Here is a 27,442-nt window from a genome sequence, read left to right on the forward strand (position 1 = left end):
TCCAATTAGAAATATTTGCTGACTCATAATTCCATTGATATATTCTCATCAACAAACTATTATTCAATCTTTTTCAAATTATTTCATTTAATGTTTTTTTCCCTAATACAACGAAATACTCACATTTGAAATATGTTCATACTTCTTATCACTGACTCATAATTCTATATTAAATTCTCTACTTTGCACTGATACTATCGAGAATGGTATCTTTACTCAATCTATATAAATCTCTACATATTCAAGACAAATGAATCAGAATAAATCCCGAACCAAAAATTATACAACAATAGCCTCTATAATGATAAACAAATTAGTCATGAAATTGGTTCCTCCCCCATACATCAGGAAAACATTTTGTACGGATAACATAATTGTCGTATATCTTAAGATGTTGCTACTTGACATCTTGTGCCCTGTTTTATTCTGCGTTAATTCATTCAAATCAAATAACTCAGAGAACGACTTCTAGAGACAGTAACTATCTCATGTTCTGAAATTTAATTACTTTCAATGCCCGCCCTTTCAATCAATTTCAGGCCGATTTTACCAAGTTGGAGGCGAATGGGAGAAACAAATTCACCCTAAAAGACATAAAATAGAAGACAGAGGAGACTCGTAATCACCGTCATGGCCAACTTTGCGAGTTCCATTCTTGTTATATTTATACCTGTTCTGCAGAAAAAAGACCAAAATAGTTACTGGGATGGCGTCGAGCGAAGTCGTGGAATGTTTGATTCTTTTGATAGCGCTCATGGCGTTAAATGCAAATGCTGGTCTACCGCAGTACAATACTACAAGTGGAGTAGTAGCAGGAAAATTGAATGTTCATCTTGTTCCCCACACTCACGATGATGTCGGATGGCTGAAGACTGTCGACCAATATTATATCGGCTCCAACAATTCTATACAGGTTACTTGCATTCATCCTATGTTTCTAGATTTTTTCGTAACAGTTTTCTTGAAATATTGAAAGCTGGTAAAAAATTTGAAACTTATCAGTAAAGGGGTCAGATAGTGTTCGCCATATCAGGTTTGCAATAAAGAAAAAAATTTAATACAATTTTGGTTATTGAAAGTTTTTCTAATTATATGCATTTTATTTAGAAATTTAAGTTTACTTCGTTGATATTGTTTTGTTTTGTCAAGTATACTGATGTATAAATTTTAAGAAGACTTTTTTCTTCCTCTCCATAGTTTTTATTTGATCTGCTGAATTCTCTTTTATGGGTAAGCTTTGATTCCGAACTAATGGAGATTTGCATCTGAAATTTTAGCTCAATTTGTAATTAACATTCATTTATTTTCATCACTATATTAATGTTAGCTTGAAATTTTTGCAATTTTAAAAGAATAAATGTTTTTCTCCTCTACTGTACTAGGAGTTTTAATAGTTCAATTAATCAATGTCACAATTAAGGGGTATATCCATGCCTTGCACCCAGCCTATTGCGTATTGTATAATTTTACTGTATTTCAGCACTTCCATGCTTAGGGGCTCGAACCTAGAAATAAGAAAGACAGAAAGAAATGCTAATATTCATGTGTGACCAACAGTAGGTTAATGGAACTTGAGAGTATATCAGTATACAATAAAGAGTCTTGAGAAAATCTTTAAGAGGCTCTAAAAGAGGAAGGTTAAAAAGGAAAAATAGAATACAGCTGCACACCACTATCACACACAAGCAAGAAACCAATACAAGTGAAACTCCATTTTTGTCAGTGTATTTGCTTTTACTTCTTAAGATTAATCCATTCAACTCTTTTCTAAATGTTTTGATGGTACTAGGTGTAGTGATTTTGTAATTAATTTTCAAATGTTTGGCTTCCTCTTTTTGGAATATTCGGTAACTTAAGTCTGATTTCCTTTTCATTTTGGGTAAATAGATGATCAGATCAATATGAAAACATTATTATGTAATCAATGGCTAGTGAATTGACAATAGCCAATATGGAGAGTTGACATGGTTACTTCTTTATACCCATTAATGTTAAAAATTACCATATCCTTTATTCCTGATCAACTATTGTCTTTTAGAAGGTGTGATTAGCAAATGAGGAGGTAGGGTTTACTTCTTGTTTCCCTTCTTTCCTTGCTGCAACTCAGATGTCTTTGTCTTCCCATTAAAATTACTGTCAGCAATTTTTTCTCAAGATGAGTTTGAGATTGCTATGTACTAGCGTATAATGATGTTCGAAATCTTCAGGCATTTTAATTACATATTCTGTACAAGAAGATTAAAGAATTATGTTGCACACTTGTTAGATTTTGAAAGTTCTAGCAGAGAAATGTATGGCACCTCTTGATTTTCCTTTCCTGGCTCATTTCATGTGGATTAACCCAACAATGCTTTTCGTTATAATGAGTCCTTTTGTTGGGATGAAGAGATTGTGGTAGTTGAAGTAGTTTGTTGTGTTTTCTCTACCTATGGACAAGAAACAACCAATTAAAATAGTGTCCGCATTGAAGTACTCTGTTCTTATAATCCACCTTTTGGGTATGTTGTAACCTTATGTATTGTTATGTTCTTATATCCCTATCGAAAATCAGAATTTGCGAAGTCGTATTGTGGGGGTGGCTATTAAAGTGGTATTAGAGCTCAAACAGTTCCTGCCATCCTATGAACAACATACAGTTTTTGGATGAGTGATCAACATTTTGTAACTTATATGAGGAGATGAATTCACAGATTAGATTTTAGAGTCAATGATACCTTGATAGATACTTTGGCTAAGAAAGAGAAGGAAAATCTAGGTACCTTAGTCCCAACGTCGGGATGGAGAGAAAATTTGACGCTATTATGGATATGATGTCTCAACTATTGGGATGAATGGTTAAGTAGAATCAGTCATTAGAGGAGCAGCCTCAACATAATACTTCTGCAGGTGAGACCAACATGCCACAGGGTGAGCATACTTCAGCTCCCAGTTCAGTTCCGAGGCCTCTACAGCTAGTTTTCACTCCACAGTAGGAGTCATCTACTTCATAGGGTTGTGGGCCCGAGTTATAAATTTTAGTGATAGTGGAGATCCAGCATCATTACGTGTAGTATATGACCCTACTATCTGAGGTCAGGGAGTTATTGACCCTTATCAGTTCATAAGATAGAAGAGACTCAGATTAGGATTAGAGTAATAGGGATTTCCAGTAGGCTGTGGGCAAGTTGACGTTACCAAATTTTGATGGGGTGATAGATGTTCAACTTGTGCCTGGGTGTAGAAGTTAGATAATTACCTATCTTTGAAGCCATTGTTAGAGGAGGAGGCTGTGAGTTGATGGAATTGTAAGATATAGTAATCGTAGAATTTTTCTCATTTGAATCTGCTCAAAACCCCACGTCACCTCAATTATTCTTGCAAGCAAAAAGATGTAGGTGAGTGTAGATCAGAATTATGCTCAGGTATAGTGTCAAATTATTGCAGCTCTGCTCCTTACTCAAAAATAATAATGAAACCTTGTCCTCTCTATTAAAATCTAGGGTTGCCGTTGCATCAAAAGATTGACCTATCAATGCTTGATACAATCACTAGAATTATAGAACACAGGAGACAATTAAGCCATGCCACAAATTCCGAAGGGGAACATTGATGGTTAGTCCAACAATCCCCTCTTTAGCGAGGAGATTTGAACCTATGACCAAGCTTTGGTACCACTTATTACAAGGTAGGGTTACCGTTGCACTAAAAGATCGACCTATCAATGCTCAATACAAACACTAGAACTATAGAACACATGAGACAATTAAGCCATGTCACAAATCGGAAAGGGGAATATTGGCAATTACTCTGACACTCTCCATTGCTGCAATTTGAAAATTGAATTCCTTCTGTAATTTTAATTAATTGATGTGAGGCCAATGCAAACTCCATAGGGAATTGCCTATATATTGTGCCTTTGGGTGATCTTCCACACTTGTAGACATTTAGATTAGTGCAGGATTTTGTCTTCACAAATAATTCCTACTAAACCCTAGCTCTAAGAGCTCTGGAATGCTGAAAATGAATTCTCCAAAAATAATTGTGCTTCCAAAGATGCAAAATGAAGGTCCAAATGTCTCTTTTATTCTTCCTCAAACCCCAATGCCATTTTTAGGGTTGCAAGTATTTTATTTTTTTAATCAAATATCTCCCACTTAAATGTTTAGTTATTCACTACTCCAATGTGGCATCCACCTCAAAGAAATTAAAATGTAACTTAAAGTCACTTTTAACTTTAAAATGCAACTTTTATAATGTTATTAAAAAGTCACTTATATTTCCTCATAAAGTGACTGTGTGATAAATAACTTTTTAATTTATTTAATTAAAGCATTAAAGTTGATACTTAAATATTTTAATTTTAGTCTAAAGCCATCAACTTGACCTTTTCCATTGAAAACTAATGATGGACTTGGTCCCCTAGTGATGTCTAGAAATGACAACCCAAGTCCCAGTCTTCTAAAAATAAGAACTCCCCTAAATCTTAAGAAACCATCTATTCAAATGACTTATCAAGTCCCTTAAAAGGCTCCACAAGCTTTGGATGGTTAACAGGCAAACTACTGGCCTCATAAAAATAGGAGCCCCTCCTACAAAATAGGACACTAGCTCTGAGCTCTTGAAATGCCACACAAACCTCCCAAAAGGGCTACAAGACCCCTAAATAGGCTTCCTATCCATTGTGTTAGCCTACAAGAACCTTGTTGATAGGCTAATCTTATTAGAAATCATCTACTCTTAGGAAGGAGAATTTACATTTCATTTAAGTTCCATATGACATTGTGATCTCAAAATCTATCAACAAACTTTCACTAAATAACCTTGGACTATGTCATGTCCCCTCTTTAGCTCTGTCTAGCAGTGACATGAGAGTTAGTCTATTATGGAGTCTCGTAGGCTGGCAGTGGTGATCAAGGACCTAGTCAGGGTTTGCAGCGTCCGGATTTGGTATTGCAGGCAGTAGTAGATCAATTGAGAGCAGCTCCTTGATTTTAGGATGTAGTTCCTTGATTGTTGGGGGAGATTCCTACCTTTTAGGATGTGGTAATGTTTCCAAAGTTGAGGTTCTATGAGATCACCCCCTGGTCTCAATTTTAGGAGATTTGGGTGTGTTCCCTATTTTTTAGGAGTATCCTTAGATTTGAGGGTGAGACTGCTAGTTAGCCCAGGTTGTCCGACATCAGTCACAAATAGGTGACAAACTCAGTTTCATGTTTTAAAGGTGTTTGGATTGTTCCTTGGCTACTTGGGAAATATTTTAATATATTTAAATATTCTCCTAAGTTAGCGTTTTAATAATTTTAATAAGGCTAAGTTAGATTATCACACCTAGATACAATTTGCATTTACCATGGATTTTGGAAACCTACTTACTTTTATCTTCAGTTTTTTAATTAGTGATACAATGTCTTTTCAATCTCTGGCTTAGGATAACTATTAATTTTATGTTATACCCACCAATGAATTAGAATAGGCTTTCAGTGCCTAGCATTTTAATAATGATGTGAATTTCAGTCATCAGGTTTCTGGTTTGTGTTCTATTCTGTTTGTGAATGGCACTGTATTGAGAGGAGTCTGATACTTTTTCCCAAACTACATGCAGGGTGCTGCCGTGCAGTTAATCTTGGATTCTGTTCTTGCTGCATTACAAGAGGATAAGAACCGAAAGTTTATTTACGTAGAACAGGCACTGTCCACCTAATCTCAAAACATTTATTTCCTACATGTATTTCAGAAGAACAAATAAATCTTATATAAGGAAGATTAAAATAGAGTTCCTATGTTTAGTGAAGATGATAATGTTGCCACGCTTGAGAAATGCAGGCATTTTTCCAACGATGGTGGAGAGATCTAAGCGATCAAAAGCAGGCACAAGTCAGAGACATTGTTGAGTCAGGACAGCTTGAATTTATGTATATTTCTTTCCTTAAATATAGTTTTCTTTTCTTTTGCAAATAGCTGTTACAAGGATTAGGACCATTTTTAAACTGACTAACATGTAGTTATAAACAATTATCAGGGTACAAATTCTTTAAGGCCTGCCATGATTTCTGTTAACTGTAGATTTTTATTTAAGAGCATCTATCCATATAGGAGATGATGGGTTGCTTAAAAGGCACCAATAAGTTCTTATTTGAATCTATTTGTTTAACTGACCAGCTTATGAAAAGGGGATTTTGGTGATCTTAGAAGTGAAGACTATTTTTGATCAGTTAATTAATTGGGTCTCTTGTATCTCAATATACAGAAATGGTGGTATGTGTATGCATGATGAGGCAACTACCCATTATATAGACATGATTGATCAGACAACACTTGGGCATCGCTTCATCAAGAAGGAATTTGGAAAGATTCCACGCATTGGGTGGCAAATCGATCCTTTTGGGCATTCTGCAGTTCAAGCTTACTTGCTTGGCACTGAGGTCTTTTTTTCACTCTTAGATAGTTGCAGATGTGAAATATTATTTTCATTCTGGTCTTAATGAAGTACTTTTGTTATATCTCCATGGTTTTGTTGATTGTTGATTAGAGTTGTTAGTGTTTAACTTCTCATCTTTTAGTGTGACACAAAATGGAATAATGGGTATCATAGAACTTTTTAATTAAGAATTAGAATGGGAAACTCATTGTAGCAAAAACTAACTAAATCACAACTTGAACCTATGCTTCAGAAGGGGACATGACAACTTGAACTTGGGTACTAATTTCTTTTGGCTACACAATGTCAAAGTGTGATCTTGAGATGACCATTTGACCTAATAATGACAACAATAATATAAGAATATGGAATTAGTATTAAATAAATAAATAATAAATACTAGATATACAAACCAAGAAGGAATTATAATATACAACAATTACAATCATCGTAGTTAGCCATAGTGAAGGAAAGACCTTTATAATGAATCGAGGCCATCGAAGTTAATAAATGATCATCCCCAAATACCCCCAAGTGCGTGAATGGTCATGTGTGAACAAGTTGGTAGTAATCCCAACAGCAATCACAATTGTGATTGGCTAAGGCATTAGTAAATATGTTTCAGATGGTATGTAAATTCAGCAAAGGATAAATTAATAAGATTGACATTAAATGATTCAGATTATATTTTTAGAAGACACAATGACAACATAATTGGTCATTAGTATTGATAATTAAGAAAATTTGGGAATTAAGTATGAAAAGTACTGATAATCAATTACACAGGCAACACAACAACATTGATATGGTGGGAAGAAGAATATGGAAGCAGTGATAAGTATGCTAAGTTGATTTACCATAGACAGAGACCTGGAGTATTGTGCAATATAGAGATTTCACTAATCATTTTTTTTTGATTGGTAAACGGCCAAAGCCTTTGCGTTATATGGATAATATAGAACAACAGAGATTTCAGTAATCATTGATTATATGCACATTATTGGTATTATTAGATGGACAATGATTACATGATTTCCCCATCAACAATATCTCAATGAAACGTCATGACTGAAGCAGTGATAAAGATGTAAGAGTTGTGAGCGAGTCAATTAGAAAGAAGACAAATTGATTAATAACAAACAGAGTTATCAATGATAATCATGAGATGGGTCGCTATCGAGTATGTTGTGAAATGACACAAATTCTAAATGGTGCGTACAGACATGGCTCTTTTAAATGAAACCTTTTGGTGAGAGAAGATTTATTAGGAAGGTATAAATCATTCTTTCAAGATCATCAGGGAAATTTCTTCATTTTTTTTTATATAACCACTATTGAGTCTACACTTTTGACCTCTTAGCAAATTAATAGCCTCTATCATTGAACTTCACCTCTTTAATTAGTTCTATATCAGACTTGCTCTATTTGAGTGAAGTGTCTCTTGGCAGAATCACTGGCATATTAGATCTGGCAACCAAACTGCTAAAGAAATACATATCCAATTTCAGGAGCATATCATGTGTTAAACATAGCATCTTCCACATATCACCACCAGTAGCACTTACTGTCATAGCACATTTTATATCAGACATTGCTATCCCTTCAATGTCAATAATTGTGTATACTCATACAAACATTCCTTTGTGTGTAAATCTTTACCTGTTAGATTACAATCATTTAACTAAGAAGGATAAATTAGGTAATTGACTCAGTTTTACATTTCACCCAAGAAGGGGTCATTACTGTTAATTTTGATCAGATTTATATGACAGGTAATTTTATTTTATTCTATCTGTTATGCAGGATTGCATAATCAAAAAGAATTGAACTCTACACAGTTCAATAACCTGGAAATATGGATGTTTGTACTTCACAATAATATCACTGAGATATGTCTATTAATATCAGTCTGTGTAGTACAATATTGCTGAGATATGTTAATCGATCTGCTGTATATTTATTTTTCTCTGCATTAATGATTTCTGTATATTGCAAAGTATTTGGAACGACTTCATATACATATGACAACAAAGAGTCATGTCTCACGTTGAGACATGACTCTATGTGAAACCGTATGGTTTCACATAGAGATGTGTCTATGAGAGATATGTCTGTTATTGATATGTCTTATTGTTACCATTAACAATGCCGTTTGATTACTAAGTCTCAGTGATATCATCACCAAGTTAAACATGAACGATTATATATATATATATATATATATATATATATATATATATATATATATATATATATATATGCTGCAACAATTATAACGATATAAATTACCAATATACTTAGCAATAACACATCAAGTTTCGGTAACGGGGATGTCCCATGGACAAGGGAATGGGTACGTGATGTCCCCCTGCCATACCCAATTTGCCAAAAAACCAGGGAGACGTCCTGGAAACTCGGTGACAGAAGAGGAAAAAGGGGGGTCGTACGACTGTCCCGGGGACAGTTGGGGACATCACAGACATCCCTTCACCGTCTCGGGGACGACTGTCCATCCCCTTTGTTTTGCACGCCAAAAATTAAAAAATTAAAATTATAAATGTCTTTTTTTTTGCATTGACATGTACGTCTAGTGGGCCCCGCCTCCCCAACAGCCCTAAAAGGTCAAAAATGACCGAATTATGCTATTATTGAGATTTGTTTTAGTTTGCATGTGAAGCTTGAGTTTATAGCAGCAGTTGGGGTTTTCATTTTACAAGAAGAGGAGGTGATTTGTTTGATTCCAAGAGCTTCTGCAAGGGTTTGAACTTTGAACTTCCTCTATTATGCACCAACTATGAAAATCTTTATGCTTCCATTTTCTATTTTTTAAATAGATTTGCAGCTTGAAAGAGTTTGATTGTTAATTATTTATTTCATTGTTTCCGCTCATATTTTCATTGCATATTAAAATCTCAAAACAAAGCACAATGAGCAGTAGTGGAAATACTACTAGTAGTGGTGATGATGAGGAAAATGTGGTTGGGGATGATATTGTTAATAGTGGGACTAGGAAAGATTCTGATCCTAAAATTGATTTGTTTAAATGCCCTTCCACCATCATAAAAGATTATGCAAAGGGTACTTTCAATAGGGAAAAAACCTCTTCTTCAATTTGTCACACCTAGGCCATAAGAAAAACAAAATGCAGGAGGGACTAGGGTGTAGGATTGTCATATTTGTTATGATGATTTTAGGGGCAGCTATACAAGGGTGAAGTCACACTTTTAAAGTGTTGTTACACTTTTTAAGTGTTGCATGTCATGGAGTCCAAACTTGTCCTAACTAGATTGATGAAAAGAGATTAGAGTGCCAAAGATTGCACTTAGAGGCTGAAATGGGGGGCAAAATTTGATTGTGTCATCACCCTCTATTCACTCACAATCATCTAGGCATATGACATCTGCCATTGGTACTAGTGGCAGCTCTATTGAGACTAGAGGGGAGAGGAAGATGGGTAGTGGTGAGAAGGGCTCGATGAAAAGTTTGTTTAATGCAGAAGCAAATGAAGCTTGTGAGGCATCCATTGGTAGATTTTTTGTTGCTAATGGTATCCCATATAATGTAGCCCATTCCACTTATACTAAACAAATGGTGAAAGATATATTGACCATAAATCCATCATTTGTATTCCTTGGTGAGCATAGGCTATGAACCATCGTCCTAGATAGTGAGTTGCTTTGTTGTTTGAGGATATGAAACATACTTGGGTTAGGACAGGCTGCTCTATTGTGATGGATGGGTGGACTGATGTTAGACATCGGCCACTCATCAATATCATTGTTACATCCCCTGCTGGCTCTTAATTTTTGAAAGCCATAGATTGCGTAGGAAAGAGGAAGGATGTAGAGTTCTAGTTCACCATTTTGAGGGATGCCATAGAGGAGGTCGGGACCGCTAATATAATACAGGTGATCACAGATTCAACACGGGTGTGCAATTCAGCCAGTTTGATGGTAGAGGGTGCTTACAGACACATCTTTTGGACCCCTTGTTGTGTTCATGCATTGAACAATGCATTGAAGGACATAGGGAAGATTGAGTGGGTGAAATAGATGGTGTTAGACGCTAGAGAAGTGCAAATATTTATATGCAACCACCACACTTCACTTCCTCTATTCAGGTCCTTCTTTAAGGAGTTCCTCAAACCAGTCAAGACAAGGTATGCCAATTTTAATTATAGTTTAGTTTGCTTTAAATTTATTTTAATTTATAATTGTTATAAACTTACATGTGATGTGTTTAATGTTTAACTTCATTTTAATTTATAATTATCTCTATAGGTATTGCACATACTTCATCTTGATAGAGAGGATAATTGAGGTGCATGAGGCCCTTCGATTGATGGTGGTGAATTCAGAGTAGGGATGATGGTTCAACTCTAAGTCCTCTGAAGGAAAAGTGGTGAAACAAAGATCCTTGATGACAAGAAGTGGTCCACAATGAGGTAAGTTGCTGATTTTCAAATTAAATGTTAGTCTTTTGCTTGCTAATTTTCATGCTAACTTAAAATTTCTAATTATAATTATAATTTTTGTTTGCATAATGCAAATATATTTGCTCTGTCATAGCCCCCATTGTAGAAGCCATTAGATATGCTGATACCAATGCTCTTAGTATTAGAGAAATATATGAGACTTATGATAGCATGTTGAGGAAGATGACAAAAATTGTGGGAGTAAAGGATACTACATTAGGGTTTTATGAGGAGTATATTAGGCCTATTATGACACGGAGTTGGAACATAATGAATACCCCGCTTCGTATGGAAGCCTTTGCTCTAAATCCCAATAAGTATGCAGAGTTGGGTGGAAGGGGCCTCCCATGTGATGATCCCGAGGTATTGGATGGTTTCACAAGAGCCATTGATAAGAGGTTTTCAGCTTAGGAAGCCTCTCATCATCACGCACAATGTTGGGTGGATATTTTGCAATGGACAGTTTTGTGAAAATCCAATCGCAAAATAGGTAGACCAGTTGTAGCATATGGGACCAAGTCTCTCCTACATTGAAGGGAAGACTCCCCCTTCTCACCATTCCTTGGATCAACTCAAGGTAAGCAAGAAGTTGAGAGATTTTGTAAGGGGTGTAACCAATATTCTTTCTTTTCTTTTAGGAAAGAATCCACTTAGTTGCGGAGCTAGTAATGGGCAAGATTAAATTTCTAAACTACACTTCTATCTTATAGCTGGAAACAGTGATATTGATAAACCAACACCATCTCAAAGGCTGATTGAAAGCGTATTGGTTTGGCTCTAAGTCCTGTTTGTCTAATTCACAAGGAAAACCACTACCATTGGGGCGCAAAGACTTCTAGAAGTAGATGATTTATATTCTATAACTTCTTTTTAGTTTTAATTTATTCCCTAAGAAAATCATCTACCATTGGGGCACAAAGACTTCCAGCAGTAGGGAAATTCTAACTATTTTTCGTGAATTTGAGATGGTAACACACGCTACAGTCAAAGCTTCTAGTTTATGTATTACCACAATTACTCCTAGTGAAAGCTTTAGCTCCTATTGCTTCTTAACTCACTACGATCTATGATTGAACACACTATAATAACATGAATCAAAGACAATAGACACAAATTACTATCAAAGCTTCTAATTTGTGCTATCACAATTGCTTCCAGTCAAAGCTTTGAATCCAATTGCTTCCTTTATTCACTTTTCTCCCAAATTGGTACTAAACAATCAAAGTTATGCTTGCACAAGTTTGATAGAGTTTTTTTGCATACAACAAAAGATGATTTTTACAATGAGAGGGTACTCCTTTATATAGGCAAAGGAGCTGAAAAAAAAATGGAGGAAAAAGTGGGAGCAACTCAACCAACTTTGACCCGATCAAACTAGGTGAGAGAAATTATTGGATTGCATGTCATAAGGATATGCAATCAAATTACGTATAATTACATATTTTCATACAATTCATTTTTTCCAATTACAAACATGAAAACTAAAGAAGGAAGAAGACAAAAGAGAGTTGAAAAAATCCTAGGGATTGTTCTAAAGGGCCTTGTACTTGGTGATGCATGCGGGATCGAGGACTCCTATATTCTGCACCACTACATCCTCTTTTATGAGTTTCTAGTTGTCATTTGAAAACTTGATGTGATCAAACTTTTTCTCGTTCAAGTTGTCGTGAACTCTCCTTTGTAGATTGACACATTTTGGAGTCTCTGACATTTTTGAAAACCTTCTCGATGGTCTCCAAATGTAAACTCAGAACAACTTTCCATTAACACCTTTTAACTCTTTTTTTATTGAAGCAAAGTGCTTGGTGCATTCCCACACGAACTCAAGTTTTTGGACAGCCATTGGGAAAATAGAGACCAAATGAATTACTGCTTTCTAAGGGTCAAAGCATATCTTCTCGACGGGATGTCTCTATTCTTTGAAGAAGTTCTAACATATCTTGAAGAGTGTGCCGCAACATGAAGATGAAAGCATCTTCCAATGGAATTGGATCCATGAAATCTTTGTGATTTCAGTTACAATGACGAATACATGAGAGATGAGTGTTCGAAGTATGGATTAGACACTTATGGAACACATGTGATGACCGGAAATGAACCAGATAACATATGTATTTGGATGGAAAGGGCCAAAGTCGAACTTAGAAGGATGGATTGCATGTGGGCAATAATGAGTTTTTGTGGGTATGGCTAGGAATTGCAAGCAAGGTGCATAGGGATGCATGCAAATGGAGACTAGTGTTTTAAAGTGTGACCTTTTACCAAAATTAGGTTGTTTAGATGTAATTACATTTTAAGTGATTTCCATGTAATTATTACTTGATGTAAACATGTAATTAGGTTTGGAGGATGGAGTTACATGTAAGTGGGTATGGAAGATAGGTTTGCATGTAAATGCGTATGAAGGATGAGATTATATGTAAATGTGGATGGAGGACTGAATTACATGTAATTGCTCTTGGAATGTAATTGCATATATTGGGAAATGGATGCAATGTGCTTTGGCATGTGTTGGTGGAATATAAAATGATGTGATGCATTTGCATGGAAAGGTGGAAAGTGAAAAGGTGTGATATGCTCTTAAGTTCTTGGGAAAAAACTTGCAACTTCTTTCAAAAGAAGAAAGACGAGAAATCAAGCAAACAAACAACGAAAACAAGCACAAATCAAACACATACCTTTGGTCTTAGACTCAAACATGTCAACAAACAAGTTGCTTTCAAGTGCAAATTTGAATTTGGACTTTGAGAAATATCCAAATTCTCATCATATCTAAAGGCAAAATGCACTTTTCATGGCATATCTTTGAACAAGTGTGCAACATTAAGTTTAAATATGCAACAAAATAACAAGATAAGTATGAATTAATAAGCAAGGTTGAACTTGTCTACTTAGAGGTCAAAGAGCCAAAATAATAAGATTTATAGACTTGAAGACCAATTCTCCTTCGAATCCAGATTCACAAACAACTATTTGACTTCCTCCACACTTGCAAGTAATGGATAATTGATAAGCATTCAATGGTCGGTTTTGGCATGAGAAATCCCAAAATGTGGTCAATGATCACTAAAACACAAACCCTTTTTGCTCAAAACCGAACACTTGGACATGTTTTGGAAAAAAAGCTTTCTTAAGATGCCATGACATGAGTCGTTTTTGTCATTTGAGGGCAAAAACATGATCTTAGAAACTGATAACAAGGATTAAAAGGCTCAAACGATTTATCTTATGGCCAAAACATGCTAAAAAACTACCAAGAAATGAATGTTTTTGCAAAAACGTGGTTGTTACTGAAATTTTGCACGTGTAAAATTTAAGTATGAAGACAAAGAGAGTGCATGAATGCCATTCATTCATACACGAATGTCCTTGTATTATTCATCAAAAGATGGATACAACTGATATTTACAACTGACAAAATTAAATGGAAAATGCTGAAAGTAAAAGCCTCTTACACAATTGGCTGTGAGAGTATAGCCTACTGATACTAATGCTTCCTATCTATGCAAATGCCAAGACATGAAAGCAAAAGAAAACAAAGATGTAGAGAGTCAAGGGGAACCAATCATTGCCTAATGTAATGACTGGTTATCTTCTTTTTCCGATTCAGATCTCTTGCCGCTACATTGAGTTGATTCATCAACTGTCTTGGAAGCATGAAGAATTGGTTAGATAAAAATATCTAAGCAATGGAGGTAACCTCATCTCGTACATTATTGTCTACTTTACTATTACATCATTACATTTGCAAAGAAAGGAAAATGAGATATATCAGTCATTGCATTATGCCCAAGTACAAAGAATTAAACAGAGCTTCAGGTTCATGAATGTATTACTGAATGACAGCAGCAATATGTTCACAAAATATGCTGAAATAACAAAACAGTGAACTATTGGTAACAGAACAACATGGTCACATTGGTAACAAAAAAGGAATCATTTTTAGGCAAAGCAACAAGAGAGTGAAATCTACAGCTAAGTACAATGAAATACTCATAAGAATGTATGACAAGTGTTCTAGCAAACAAAGTGAGGAAGAATGCTAGAGGAGAGGTATCATTCCTTCAGTAAATTTGCAATAGTTTTGCACACCAGTTCTACAGAGTAAACAAAGAAAGTGCAAGCTACATAATTGTGAAAAAATATATATCTCCAGCTGGTGCTCAAACGAGGAGCTCACATAAAACCCATAGAAAGCTATAAACAAATAGGAGTTCTTTTCCATAAAAGTGCGCCTATAAGAGAGTGGAAAAATATATAAATGTAGCATACCCATTAAATCTGTAAAATGAAGTTTCTGCTTCTCAAAGCAAGAGGACTCACTTTCTGTATAGAAATTGATAAGACCCGGTCGCAGCATTAAAGTCTCTAGAATGGCACTGAAGATACCCAGGATGCAAGGCCACGTTTTGTTTCAGAAAGAGATCCAATCAAGCAAGAGTTAGCAAACTCCAAAATAGTGTTAAGTTTGCAGCAAAATCAGGCAAAATGATTTTCAGAAAACACTGAAATCACTGCAGCAAAGGTTCATGTTTCTCCATAGATGGCGGCTAGAAATCAGGCCAAATATGCTTCTAGAAGACACTGAATAAACCGCAAGCAAACTCTATGTGAAGGTGTCATGATGGCAGTTGTCTAAAGCCAGAAAAATAGCAGAGAAGCATCCAACTTGCCCTTGAAATGAGAAAAATCAGGCACGATAATTGCCAAGAACAAGAGAAATAATTTCAGTGAACTCCATTAACTCAAATACCAAGTCGACATGCAACTACAGAGCAGCGAATGAGCCCAGATTTGTGGCTAAGTTGACCAAGTTTTGTGCCAAAATTCTAGCTTAACAACTCCAAGTCGATAGCATTAGTCATGGCAACAGCAAGAGAGTTGATTTTCATGGTGGAAAAATTCATATTTAAGCTCCATATTTACATATAACAGCAGATCACTGGCATGTTTGAAAACCTCTCTTTGTAATGTTCCTGTTATAAAATAAATCATTAATCAAACTATTGTTAATGGGCCGATTGATTTAATATATCTCGGACCCATTTTTTTGATTTGTTTCCGTAGTTTGTGTTGCCATCGACTATCTTTGTACACCCTCGAAAAGTTTTCTCCGACGGATATTTAAGCACGGCTTATAGGTAGTCATTAGGTATGCAATTTGGATTATTTATTTTGCATTGCGAATTCCTGTTGGAGTTCTCTGTTGTTTGCCATTTCGGAAGTGAAAGACCTTCTCTATTTGGTTTATCCGGTTTCGGTGGGATTAAACCCTCACCCTATTCCGTCGCCTGTAACACTTCGCTTGGATTTGACAAATCGGTGCATCATGTTCGGCTTATATTAATTGAAGGATTATTTGTATTCAAGTTTCTGTTATTGTGTCTAGATCTATTTGTGTTTATGTAGGAACAAGGATGCATTCACCGTTGTGGCGCAGATACTTAACCATGTGGCTTTCGAACATTTCCATACAGCGTCCTCATTGCTCGTACGGCCTTCATTCTTACTATCTACCCACACCACCGTATTGCCCCTCCTATCCTTCATTTGCCCATTGTACGGCCTACCATACGACCATCTTGGCTTTCACATCATACACCAACCCTCTATCACCACGGTACGCTAGCATAGACCACCGTACAACCCACTTTAAACCACTGTACGACCTCCATAATATTTGCCACCGTACCTTCACACCCCATTGCCATAACCTCACCATACGACATCCCTCATCTTGCCATTGTACGATCTTCACTCCATACCGTATGGACTTATTTTTACATCCCCTTGCACATCTCTTCCCTCTCCACCATACGACTTACTTCCAGGATAGCCTCCACCACCGTACGGACCCCAATCAGGAACACACAGATGGCCATTCATAGCAAACGATTCGCTCATTGTGTTTTATACACTGCATTGCTATCCCGAAACATTACACTCTCCACATTTTCCTCAAAGCTCCATATGTTTCGAATGAGGTGGAAAGATGCTCTTAGGCATCTTTTATGTTTTCTTCAATTCTTTTGCATTTTCATTTGGAATCCACAACCTACTGTCCAGCTACGTTGAGTATAGAAAGGCTACATGTTTTATTATTTATATAATTACACATTACTTGGAATATTTTATGTAGTGTATTATTATATTAATAATAAAACATAATTTTTAAATGTAGATGATATACTAAGCAATATAATAATATGTTACTTAAAATGTATTAATTAATATATTATCATATTGTTATGTATTTCTTATATTTGCATTTCATATAGATTGTAATTATTATTTATTAATTGATGTCATTATAAATCAATTAATTAAATAATAAATTTAAATGCAAATATAGAAGTTGAGCAAAGATATTATTGCCAAGTTTGAGGATGCTCATAAAGATGGAGGAGTTTCAATGAGGGAATCTAGGAGATAGTTCAGTTCATTTAGGAGTGTTTTGACTTAGTTTGGACGCTTTTAGTGGGATTTTAAAGAGCTTTCATTGTGAGGTATGAGGTGGTTGACATTGTCATCAAACACATGCCATTTGGAGGTGTTTTAGGTGCTATTTTTGGGTTTTGTTTTTCTGAATTCGACCCAGTTGGTCGAATTAGCATTGTACTTAATGAGTTTTGCAACTCATTTAAGGGAGTTCTCTCTTATGCAATTTTGTTTCTTAGTGATTTTTCTCTATCCTTTGGGAATATTTTTGCATGATTCTGTAACTTAGTTTATGATATTTAGAAGCTACATTGGAGACTATTTTGGCATAATTTTTATCATCTTCTTGTCATTTGTAGAGCTATGTTCGTGTGATTTGATCAAACTGTTAGTGAAAGCCTTATTTTCCTTTCAATTTTGTCTCACTTTTGAACCTTTTCTGTGATAAATGTATGACATAGGTTGCAGGTTGTGTAGAGTCGATGTAATGTATTCTCTATTGTGAAAGATTAATTTTCCTTTACTAAGCAAATATCCATTTCAACCTTTCTACAAAATATTTATGTGCATGCATGTATTAGTCAAGTTGTGTGAGTTTGAAATTTTTTTCATGGTTTTCAAGTGTAAAAGTTCTTTGAATATCACTGATTTGAACTTTAGGTGCATCACCATAGGTTTGTTTTTTGTTTTCCTTTATTTTTCTATCCCTTTCCCTCATAAGTTTTCAAGTTTTAAGTGAAGCATCTGATAGGAACCGACCTAGAAACTAGAGGTCTCACTTCAATTCAATGTCCCACATTGAAGTGATTCCCATGTTATACTAGAATTACTTAACTCATTCAGTTTAGTACTGGGTGCAAATTCTGGTACCTAATAGTGGTCTCTAGAGACCATAAAATCCAACATTTTTTAGCATGAGATTCAATGTCAAGGGAGTGAGAATGCCAAAAGATGCAAAAATGACCTTGATCTTGGAGATTTCAAACTATTTCATGGGCAGATTTGGTTGTTTTTGAAGAAAAATGTGTTCTTGGAGAGGAAAAACATGAAGTTTTTTGCGCTTCAATCTTCAAATTCGGGTTCTATCTTTGCCAATGTATGAGAGAAGATGCAAAATTCACTCTAGGAAGGGGTTTGCATACTTTACATAACATGAGTTGGACTCCTTATGCAAAACGCACTCTAGGAGTGCATTGGCATATTTTAAAAACCATGCACTTGATGTCTAGATACAAATTGCATTCTAGGAAGGGCATTACATGTTTTAAAAACTTGCCCAAACAAGTCTATAGTGCAAAATCACACTTTCCAAGGGCCATTGCATGTTTTAAAAAGGTTCCAAGATGCAAATCACATTCTTAGAGGGTCATTGCACATTTTAAAATGCATGCATTTTTATGTTTAAGTGTTTAAAAATGCCTTTTTTAGTGCAAAATTGTGGTCTCTAGATTGCATTTGCATATTTACATGTAAATGGGTTGAAAACCATGTAATTGAACAACTTAAGTGATCAATTAAGCACATGTCTAATTGAATTTTTGAGGAAATATCACTTAATTAGGTCAAAAATAACATTTGCATAATAGAGTTAACATATTATGAGCAAATATCATTTCAAAAAGTAATATTTAACTTATATGTTTTAAATGAAACATAAGGTTACTCAAAAAATAAATCAAACTATATAGTTAATATAGTCACTTAAGTGAAAAAATTAAAAAGCAGTTCAACCTAAAATGTAACCTAGAGTGCTCTTTAGTTACTGTATCTATGATTGGATTCCTTGGTCATTTTATTGAAGAACTTCAATCAAATATTAATTCTAAAAATGTATTTCTGTTTGAGATTTATTGTAATAATAATTTGGGACTTCTTTTATTTGGTTGTTTATTGGGTTTTTTGCCAGTGAAATCTGAAACACATTGCAATATATATATATTTGTTCAAATTTTTTTGAGTTTCCATCAAGGGTTTTGAGAAAATATCTGGTTAGGGATATTGCACATCTACAACATTCTTGTTTTTGAAGAGCCATTTAGATGAAACCATTGATTTATCCTTTGGTCTAGCAACAATGTCCCAAACATCATTGATAAGGATATTCTTTTGTCATAGCATGTAATGAACCTTGCTGAATCTTGCAAAACAATGTCAGTATTAGTAAAGAAGATATGAAACTTAATTTAAAACATTGAATTACAGTATTAAACTATACCTCAAACCCATCACTAATCCTTGAAGAGACTCCTTTCGAATTACTCAACCCTTGCTAAGTAATTGTCATAAAGGAGCCTCTAGCTTTAGGGATCTCTAATTAATCACTTGTTAATGATCCCTCCTTTACTAAGGAGACCTCTGTCATATGCATATGCTGAATTTTACAATATATATTGTCTTCTATAGTTTCTCTCAAAAAAAACTCGTAGTCTCTCTCTAAAGAAACTACTGTAAAGAATCCTATAGTTTCTCTCTAAAGAAACTTGTAGTTCCTCTCTAAAGAATCTACTCTAAAGAAATCTACAGTTTCTCTCTAAAGAAACTAAATTTTAATCATTGAATTCAAAATTCCTTTTTAGAACATTCATGAGCTTGTCCAATTTCTTGCAGTCCCATGATTTCTCTCTAATAAATCATCATTCCTTATTTTGGTACCTTAACAGTAAATACTTGCTCCTTTGGCAATGCCTGCAAACTTAATATTAATATGTCCTTTGGGTTTAGTTGCCTGCAAAAACATGAGTCTTCCTCCTCTATCGTAATGATTGCTTGATGTTTTCTTCCCACGCCAAGGATGGCATTCAACTCCTGTCTAGCTTTGTTTCCAAGGTTAGCATTCTCCGCTCAATGGTTTCTTAGTATAGTTTGACCAATATGCGTGCAGTGACAAGGAAGATTGAGTCGCACCCAAACCCTTCTTCGTTTCTGGATATCATGTGATGGTAGGATTGCTTGCGAACTGTATATTATTTTCCCTTACGTTTTTCTCTGCCCTTGGGTTTTGCAACGTTGGGTCACGCCTTCCGTCCTTGTTGTTTCATGCAAGGTCTGTACGTATCTTTGTATGCGATGCCTTCAACTTCATAGAAATATGCGGCGGAAAAGTCATGCCTGTTCAAATCGACTATAAGCGATGCCATTTCAATAAATGGTTAATCGATACATGTTTAAGTGATAATTGCCATTCAATTTATAACTCTTACGATCATTATTATTATTATTGTAATTTATTATTATCATGCTTATATGATAATGATCAATTTATTATTATTTTAATTATTTATTATCATAATGATCATTCATTTTTTATTATTATTGTCTTTATTATTTAATTTATTATAATAATGATCATGCAGTTATTATTATCATTATTTTAATTATTTAATTCATTATTATATGTAATTTATATATACAATGAGATTATTTTATTTCTTCTTCATAATTACAAAAAATATAAATTTAATAAGGAAATTTCATGGTTTATTACATAGCATCTTTCCAAAGTTGGAGTTTGAAGGCTTTCTTAATGCTAGAAGGTTCTAACTTAATGATTTTGCTCATTAAGGCAACATAGCTAGAGTGTCTATAATGTCTTTTGCTTTCCCTAAAGGGTCCTTTACGTGCTACAAAAGTTTCAGCCTCTTGTATCATTTTTTTTGCACATAGAGGTCTTTTCTGGTTCACAGTAGCATCTCTAGGCCCATCAGTAGGATCCATAGGCTCATTTGGATTAACATCTTCCATAAGTTCAAGGGTCTCCCTCTGAGTCTCAGCATGATCCTCTTCCATATTTTGAGGAGACTCTTGATCTTCAGTGTCCATCTCATAAATGTCCTTGGATCTTTTAAATGCAACGTCTTCTTCAAAAATTACATCCTTGCTTAGCTCAATTAATTTTTGTCCAAGAATATAAACCTTATCGGCTTTAGATATTTCATTGTAGCCTATAAATATTCCCTTTTTGCCTGAGGCTTCTAGTTTAGATCTCTTTTCTTTGGGTATGTGAATGTAAACAAGACAACCAAAGATTCTTAAGTGACCTCTATAAGGTTTTATCCTTGAAAATGCTTCTTTAGGAGTTTTGTTTTCCAAAATGGAGTGAGGACATCTATTTTGGATTGTATTGTAGTTCTAGGTCTTTAACCCAAAAAGAGGTATGAAGGTTTTGATCATGCATCATGGGTTTGGCTGCTTCTACAATGGTCCTATTTTTTCTTTTTACCATCCAATTCTGTTTGGGGTTATAAGGAACACTAAGCTCCATCTTAATCCCAACATTATTACAAAAGGCTTTGACGTTGTTAGAAGTATATTCTCCTCCATGATATCATCTTAAGGTTTTGATTCTTTTCCTAGACATATTTTCTACTAGAGCTTTGAATTCCTTAAACCATATAAGGACTTCATCAAACTCTCTACATTTCAAAAAATATGTCTAAGTATTCCTAGAATAATCATCTATAAAAATAACATTGTACAAGAATCCTCCTAAAGAGGATACAATCATAGGCCTACATATATTTGAATTAATAAGTTCTAATATATGTTTTGATCTACTTTCACTATTATGGAAGGCGCCTTTCGTGTTCTTTCCCAAGGCACATCCTTTGCAAGTTCCTTCATGTTCTTGTTTAAGTTTAGGTAAACTTGTCACCATTTTCTCTATGAAGGTAAAGAATAAAAATCTAGGCACCCTAATCTTCTATGTCAAATCTCACATGTGCTTCAATATTCATGAATTAGGGCTTGAGAAGGAGAAGTGCAAAGTTTATATAAACGTCTGTATCAAACCCCTATGCTGTGAGCTTTCTTAATATTTGAATTCTTGGGCCATGCTAGGATTTCACCATCTAGGAAGGTAATTCGGTATCCTTTGTCTTCATGGGCTGCTATGGGGACCAAGTTTCGCTTGACTCATGGTATAAATAATACATGTGTTAATTGAAGGGAGATGCCTGATTGCAAGTGTAAGATGCAAGTTCCAACTCCTTTCATAGGATGGTTAGAATCATCTCCAATGATAACTTCCTCATCTAAAGTTTCCACCAAGCTATCTAGGTATTCTCTAAATCTTGTGATGTGATGAGATGCTCCACTATCAATTAACCAAGTGTTAAGGCTGGCTGACACATGCTTGACAGGGCTGAATAAAATACAAGTCTCTTTGAGTCCTTTTCTCAGCCTGCCTTACTAGCTTCAGAAATGAAGGGTTGAGGTTTAGGCCTGTCCAGACATTTCATTGCATTGTGACCATATTTGTCACATCTAAAACACTGTACTTTAGACATGTCACTCCTTTTCTTGGATGATTGTTTTCCATTTGAATCTCTCTCTTTGTTCCTTTGAAGGTTCCTCTCTTGCCCTTCTTGTGAGAATGAGAGGTTAGAACTTGAATATCTCCATTTGTGGAGTTTTGACTTATCCCTCTTGTGACTAGCCTTGACTCTTCTTGAATGCAGTTGGTTTTTAGATGATTAAACTTAGGAAGTTTAAATTGAGCACTTATACCTTGAATGAATGCTTCCCAAGATGTTGGAAGTCCATTGAAAGCCAACATGGTTAACTTCTTGCTATCAATTTTGTGACCAATAGTGGATAGCCGATCTCTTAATTCTGTTATCCTCGTGAACATGTGATAGGTTGTATCTAATTTGGAGATTGTTGGAACTATGTGATCTTTCACCGTATCCATCAATATCTTCATGGCTTTTTTGTTGTGTTTCATCAGCTGAAATTTCTCGATGTCTTCATTAGGTACAGGTATTACCTTCTCCACAGATGTATCTAAATCCTGTTCTTTTAGGGCAAGCATGATCATGAATTTCCAATATACAAAATTTGAAGCCCCTTCAAGTCAGTCCTCAAATCTAACACCATTCACCATTTATCAGAATATAAAGAATTCTAGAAAATTTAATGGCAGTTAGACAATCTTCCTTATGCTGGCTTTGATACCATGTTCATTTTGATCATATTTACATGATAGGTAATTTTATTTTATTTTATCTGTTATGCAGGAGTTTATAATGAACAATAATCAAACTCTACACAGTTTGATAATTTGGAAATTTGGTTGTTTGTACTTCACAATAATATCGCCGAGATATGTTTATTAATATCAATCTTCTGTAGTTCAATATCGCTGAGATATGTTAATTGATCTGCTGTGTACTACTTTTACTCTACATTAATGATTTCTGTAATTTGCATAGTATTTGGAATGGCTTCATATATGTGTGTGTGTGTGTGTGTGTGTGTGTGTGTGTTACACTGGAGAGTCACGTCTCATGTAGAGACATGGCTCTATGTAAAACATTATGGTTTCACATAGAGACATATCTCTACATGAGATATGACTGTTATTGATATGTCTTATTGTTGCCATTAGCAACGCCTTTTGATTACCAAGTCTAAGCAATATCATTAACAAGTTAGACATGAACAATTATACATATTTGCTGCAACAATTTTAGTGATATGAATTATTGATGTACTCAGCAATAGCAATATGATTATTAATCATCGCAACATAAATGATTATATATATATATATATATACTATTATTAAATATATACACATAATGGGTGAGAATTATTCCACTGATAATTAATCATATACAACAGGGATTAATAATATAATATTATGATAACCCTAATCATAATATATTATTATTATTACAGATAATCAGATCAGTATAAGATAGAGGATAGAAATCAAATGTTCAAGGCCGATAGGCCACTTATACTTTTGATTATATCAGTTAGAGTAATCTGATTGAAGCTACATATCTTTAACAATAACAAATGTCAACATCGTATGCTTGAAATCTGTTGATCCATTTCTGCCGTCCATCATTGAGATGCTTTTGGTTCATGACGTTTTTGCTATTGTTGTGATTTTTTTATATGATGGACTTGCCCCCAACTAGATGCGGTCTAAATTCAGCCAAGGCACAAATAATGACCAACATCTCTCTGTCATAGAGATTATACAACCTACTATAATAGAGATTATACATTTCTTTTGGGGGGGATGATGTCGTAGGTAAATATTGTGTAGCCGACAGGGTGTGTGTCAAGATGTATCTTGTCGGTATATGCTCCTTTGGGAAGGTTCTTGTTGTAGCCGACGAGCCCTTTGGTAATTGTCAGGTAGCCGAGGGACCCCTTCGGGAAGGTTCCTCGGGATGTATATATACACCCTCTGGGCAATCATTGTAATCATATTATTCGCATATGCCAAGACCTACTAGCCAAAAGTGGAGAATTAGGTGGAGGAAGCCATTGGCTTTTCCATTGAAATTGTGTGCCTTTAGAGAACACATGGAAAGGCCATCTTAGGTATGCGCTTTGGCCTTCTTTCCCTCTTCTTTATGTAGAGGTGGACCACACAAAAGTATTTACCAAAAAGAGAAATTTTTTGAGAGAACATTACTTCCATTTTATCAACTTTGTTTTGAAGCCTTCATAGCCTTCTCCATTTCACACTCCTTTATTCTTAGAAATCCTGATTCATTTTCCATTTTGACTTTGCTAATCTACTTATGCCTGCTCCTGCATTCTTTTTATCCTTCTAGTTTCTCAAACATGATCATTTCTCACTCATTAGCTTGAGGTTAGCATCTTTAATCTTCAAAAGTTGTTATTTTGAGAGATGAGGACAAAACCAACTCTTGCAATTTGTTAGTCTGTTGTATTTTCTTGTATTTCTCTTGAAGCTAGGGAAAACTAATGTTCCAAACCTGAATGTTAATCAAATTGATATTATTTATGGCCATCTCATTATTCTCATTATTCTCCTTTAACAAGAAACGTAAGTTAACATTCAGTTCTTTTGTTATGTGTGTCATTACTTTTTTTTTTTGGGGAGGGATGCAACATCAAATCTAAAAACTGCTTGGCTCAGCTTCCACAAAACTGTCGTAACATCATTTCCCTCAAATTTTCATTTGCATTATTTTGATATAAAATGATATGATTGATGAAGACCTATTCCTTGTGTCTTTTCTTTGGGCAGTTATGCTCTCTTCTCATTAACTTTCTTTGATATCTAAAATTTTAAGATATTAGACAATACTTATATTTGCAACTACCATGGCATTGGACATAGCCTTGGGCTGTTATGCTTTAGCTAATAAGACTTCTATTTTTATCAAGGGTCCTAGTCTTTAGAAATTAGTTGCATGTTCGCAACAACTATGGCTTTGGATAAGGCAAAGGCAAGAAAAACAAATTTAAAAGAGTGTAGTGCATAATATTAAACTTTGTTTTCATAATACCCTTCTTATTTTACAGCTTGGATTCGACTCTTTGTTTTTTGGTCGAATTGATTACCAAGACAGACAAAAAAGGAAAGATCAGAAGGCTTTAGAAGTGCTTTGGCAGGGCTCCAAGACATTTGGGGCATCTTCACAGGTAATCAATATCATTCTCAAGCAACTTCTGTCTTGTATCATGGAAGAACTGTAGGCCAAGTCTTTAGATTGGGATGAGCCGTATGTGAATGCATTTAATTTTATACATAGAATGCTGCATAAGATGGAACTGAATAACATAGATTTCAGTCTAAAGATTTCTAAACATAAACAAATTGTTCTTAGTCACTTTATAAGAAAATGCACGCCAAGCCATGAAAAGAAGTTAGAATAAACTCAATACAGCTTTATCTGCAATCGTGCAAAACATCCAAAATGGTTGCAGAATGCAAATTATGTAGGGGAACCTAGGTGCACTAGCAAACTTTACCAACTTTCAGAATGGTCATTGACATAAATTATTCAACCCTAGTTTTATGTGCATCTCAATGAATTGCTCCCATCTCAAGTATAACCAAATAAGAGCATATGGGGCCAACTATTATATTTTAGATAGGAATATTTAACAATTTTTTCCCATCCCAAAAACATATCACAATGTAACTTAGAACATGTCACTGACACTAACAACATCTACCCTTTCCTTTTTTTTGTTCAAAATGTGGAGTACTGATATGCCAGGGCACAAAGATGCATTTAAGAATTCAAGCAATGTGTGTATCTAACAAGTTTTATATTCTGAGAAGGCTCAAAGTTTTGGGACTGCTCTCTATAGGTTAACTACTACTTACATTATATTGATTTTTTATGTTTGCACATCTGCACAACTGCACCTTTTCTTTACATAACTATTCCCCTTTTACTAATCCAAAATGCACATTTGTTTTCTGCCTCACCTTGTATGGAAAAAATATTTTCTTCCACGGACACTATTTTTTGAACAGCTGTAATTATTAATAAGTAGGAGATATTTTCCACATGTCAAATTCTCATATTGCTATTAAGACTTAACTGTGTAGATTTTTGGGTCAAACTCTTTGCCCTGTGTTTTATTGAGCACTGGTTCACAAGGACCCATCTCTTATGAGAATGAATGAAACACTCAGCACTCATTGCATCTAGGCGATGATCAATCAGCTGTAACAATGCTCCATTTAACATCATATATTTAAGAGAAAATGTTGGTAAGTGGTTGTAGGCACGATAATTTCAGCCAACATTGATGCCATTCAGGAGGTAATGTAGGTGGTTCATTAATATTGTTGATTGTTCTTGTTGGGTGACAATTTTGTAAGTCATTGTAACTATGGGTAGTTTGCAACTGACGATTTTTAGTATTACTTAGAGAAGGCTCCCCCAATTATTGATATGGGAATCAACAAAACATTTAACTACTTATTACAGTAAATTGGATAAGGGGAAGACACTTGTTGTATTCTCCTATTTTAGAATAGATGTTACTATTACAATACAATCTTAAAGTAATAGTGTAGTTTACAGACAAAAGATCTGCTGGAGCAATAATTCCAATTAACATAAGATTAGACGTAAGAAAAACCTTCAACGTAGGTGGTTCATTAATATTCTTGATTGTTCTTGTTGGGTGACAATTTTGTAAGTCATTGTGACCATAATTTATAAAACTGTGGGTAGTTTGCAACTGACAATTTTTAATATTACTTAGAGACAGCTCCCCCCAATTATTGATACAGGAATCAACAAAACATTTAACTGCTTATTTACACTAAATTGGATAAGGGGAAGACACTTGTTCTATTCTCCTATTTTAGAATAGATGTTACTATTACAATACAATCTTAA

General features: G+C 34.8%; 1 protein-coding gene across 1 annotated transcript in view; it reads left to right on the forward strand.

The window, feature by feature from the left end:
- Positions 1–411: 411 nt before the first annotated feature.
- The window catches only part of LOC149539220 (Glycosyl hydrolase family 38 protein), a 375,203-nt gene continuing 348,172 nt past the window's right edge, over positions 412–27,442 (forward strand). The window contains exons 1-5 of the mRNA XM_089800555.1: positions 412–913; positions 5,582–5,665; positions 5,803–5,891; positions 6,227–6,401; positions 25,602–25,721. Of these exons, the coding sequence (XP_089656681.1) occupies positions 707–913; positions 5,582–5,665; positions 5,803–5,891; positions 6,227–6,401; positions 25,602–25,721 (675 nt within the window). The 5' untranslated portion in view covers positions 412–706. The remainder of the gene's footprint in view (positions 914–5,581; positions 5,666–5,802; positions 5,892–6,226; positions 6,402–25,601; positions 25,722–27,442) is intronic.

The sequence above is a fragment of the Cupressus sempervirens genome, chromosome 9, assembly GCF_028749045.1.
Source record: "Cupressus sempervirens isolate cs-2001-9-10 chromosome 9, ASM2874904v1, whole genome shotgun sequence".
Classification (NCBI taxonomy): Eukaryota; Viridiplantae; Streptophyta; class Pinopsida; order Cupressales; family Cupressaceae; genus Cupressus; species Cupressus sempervirens.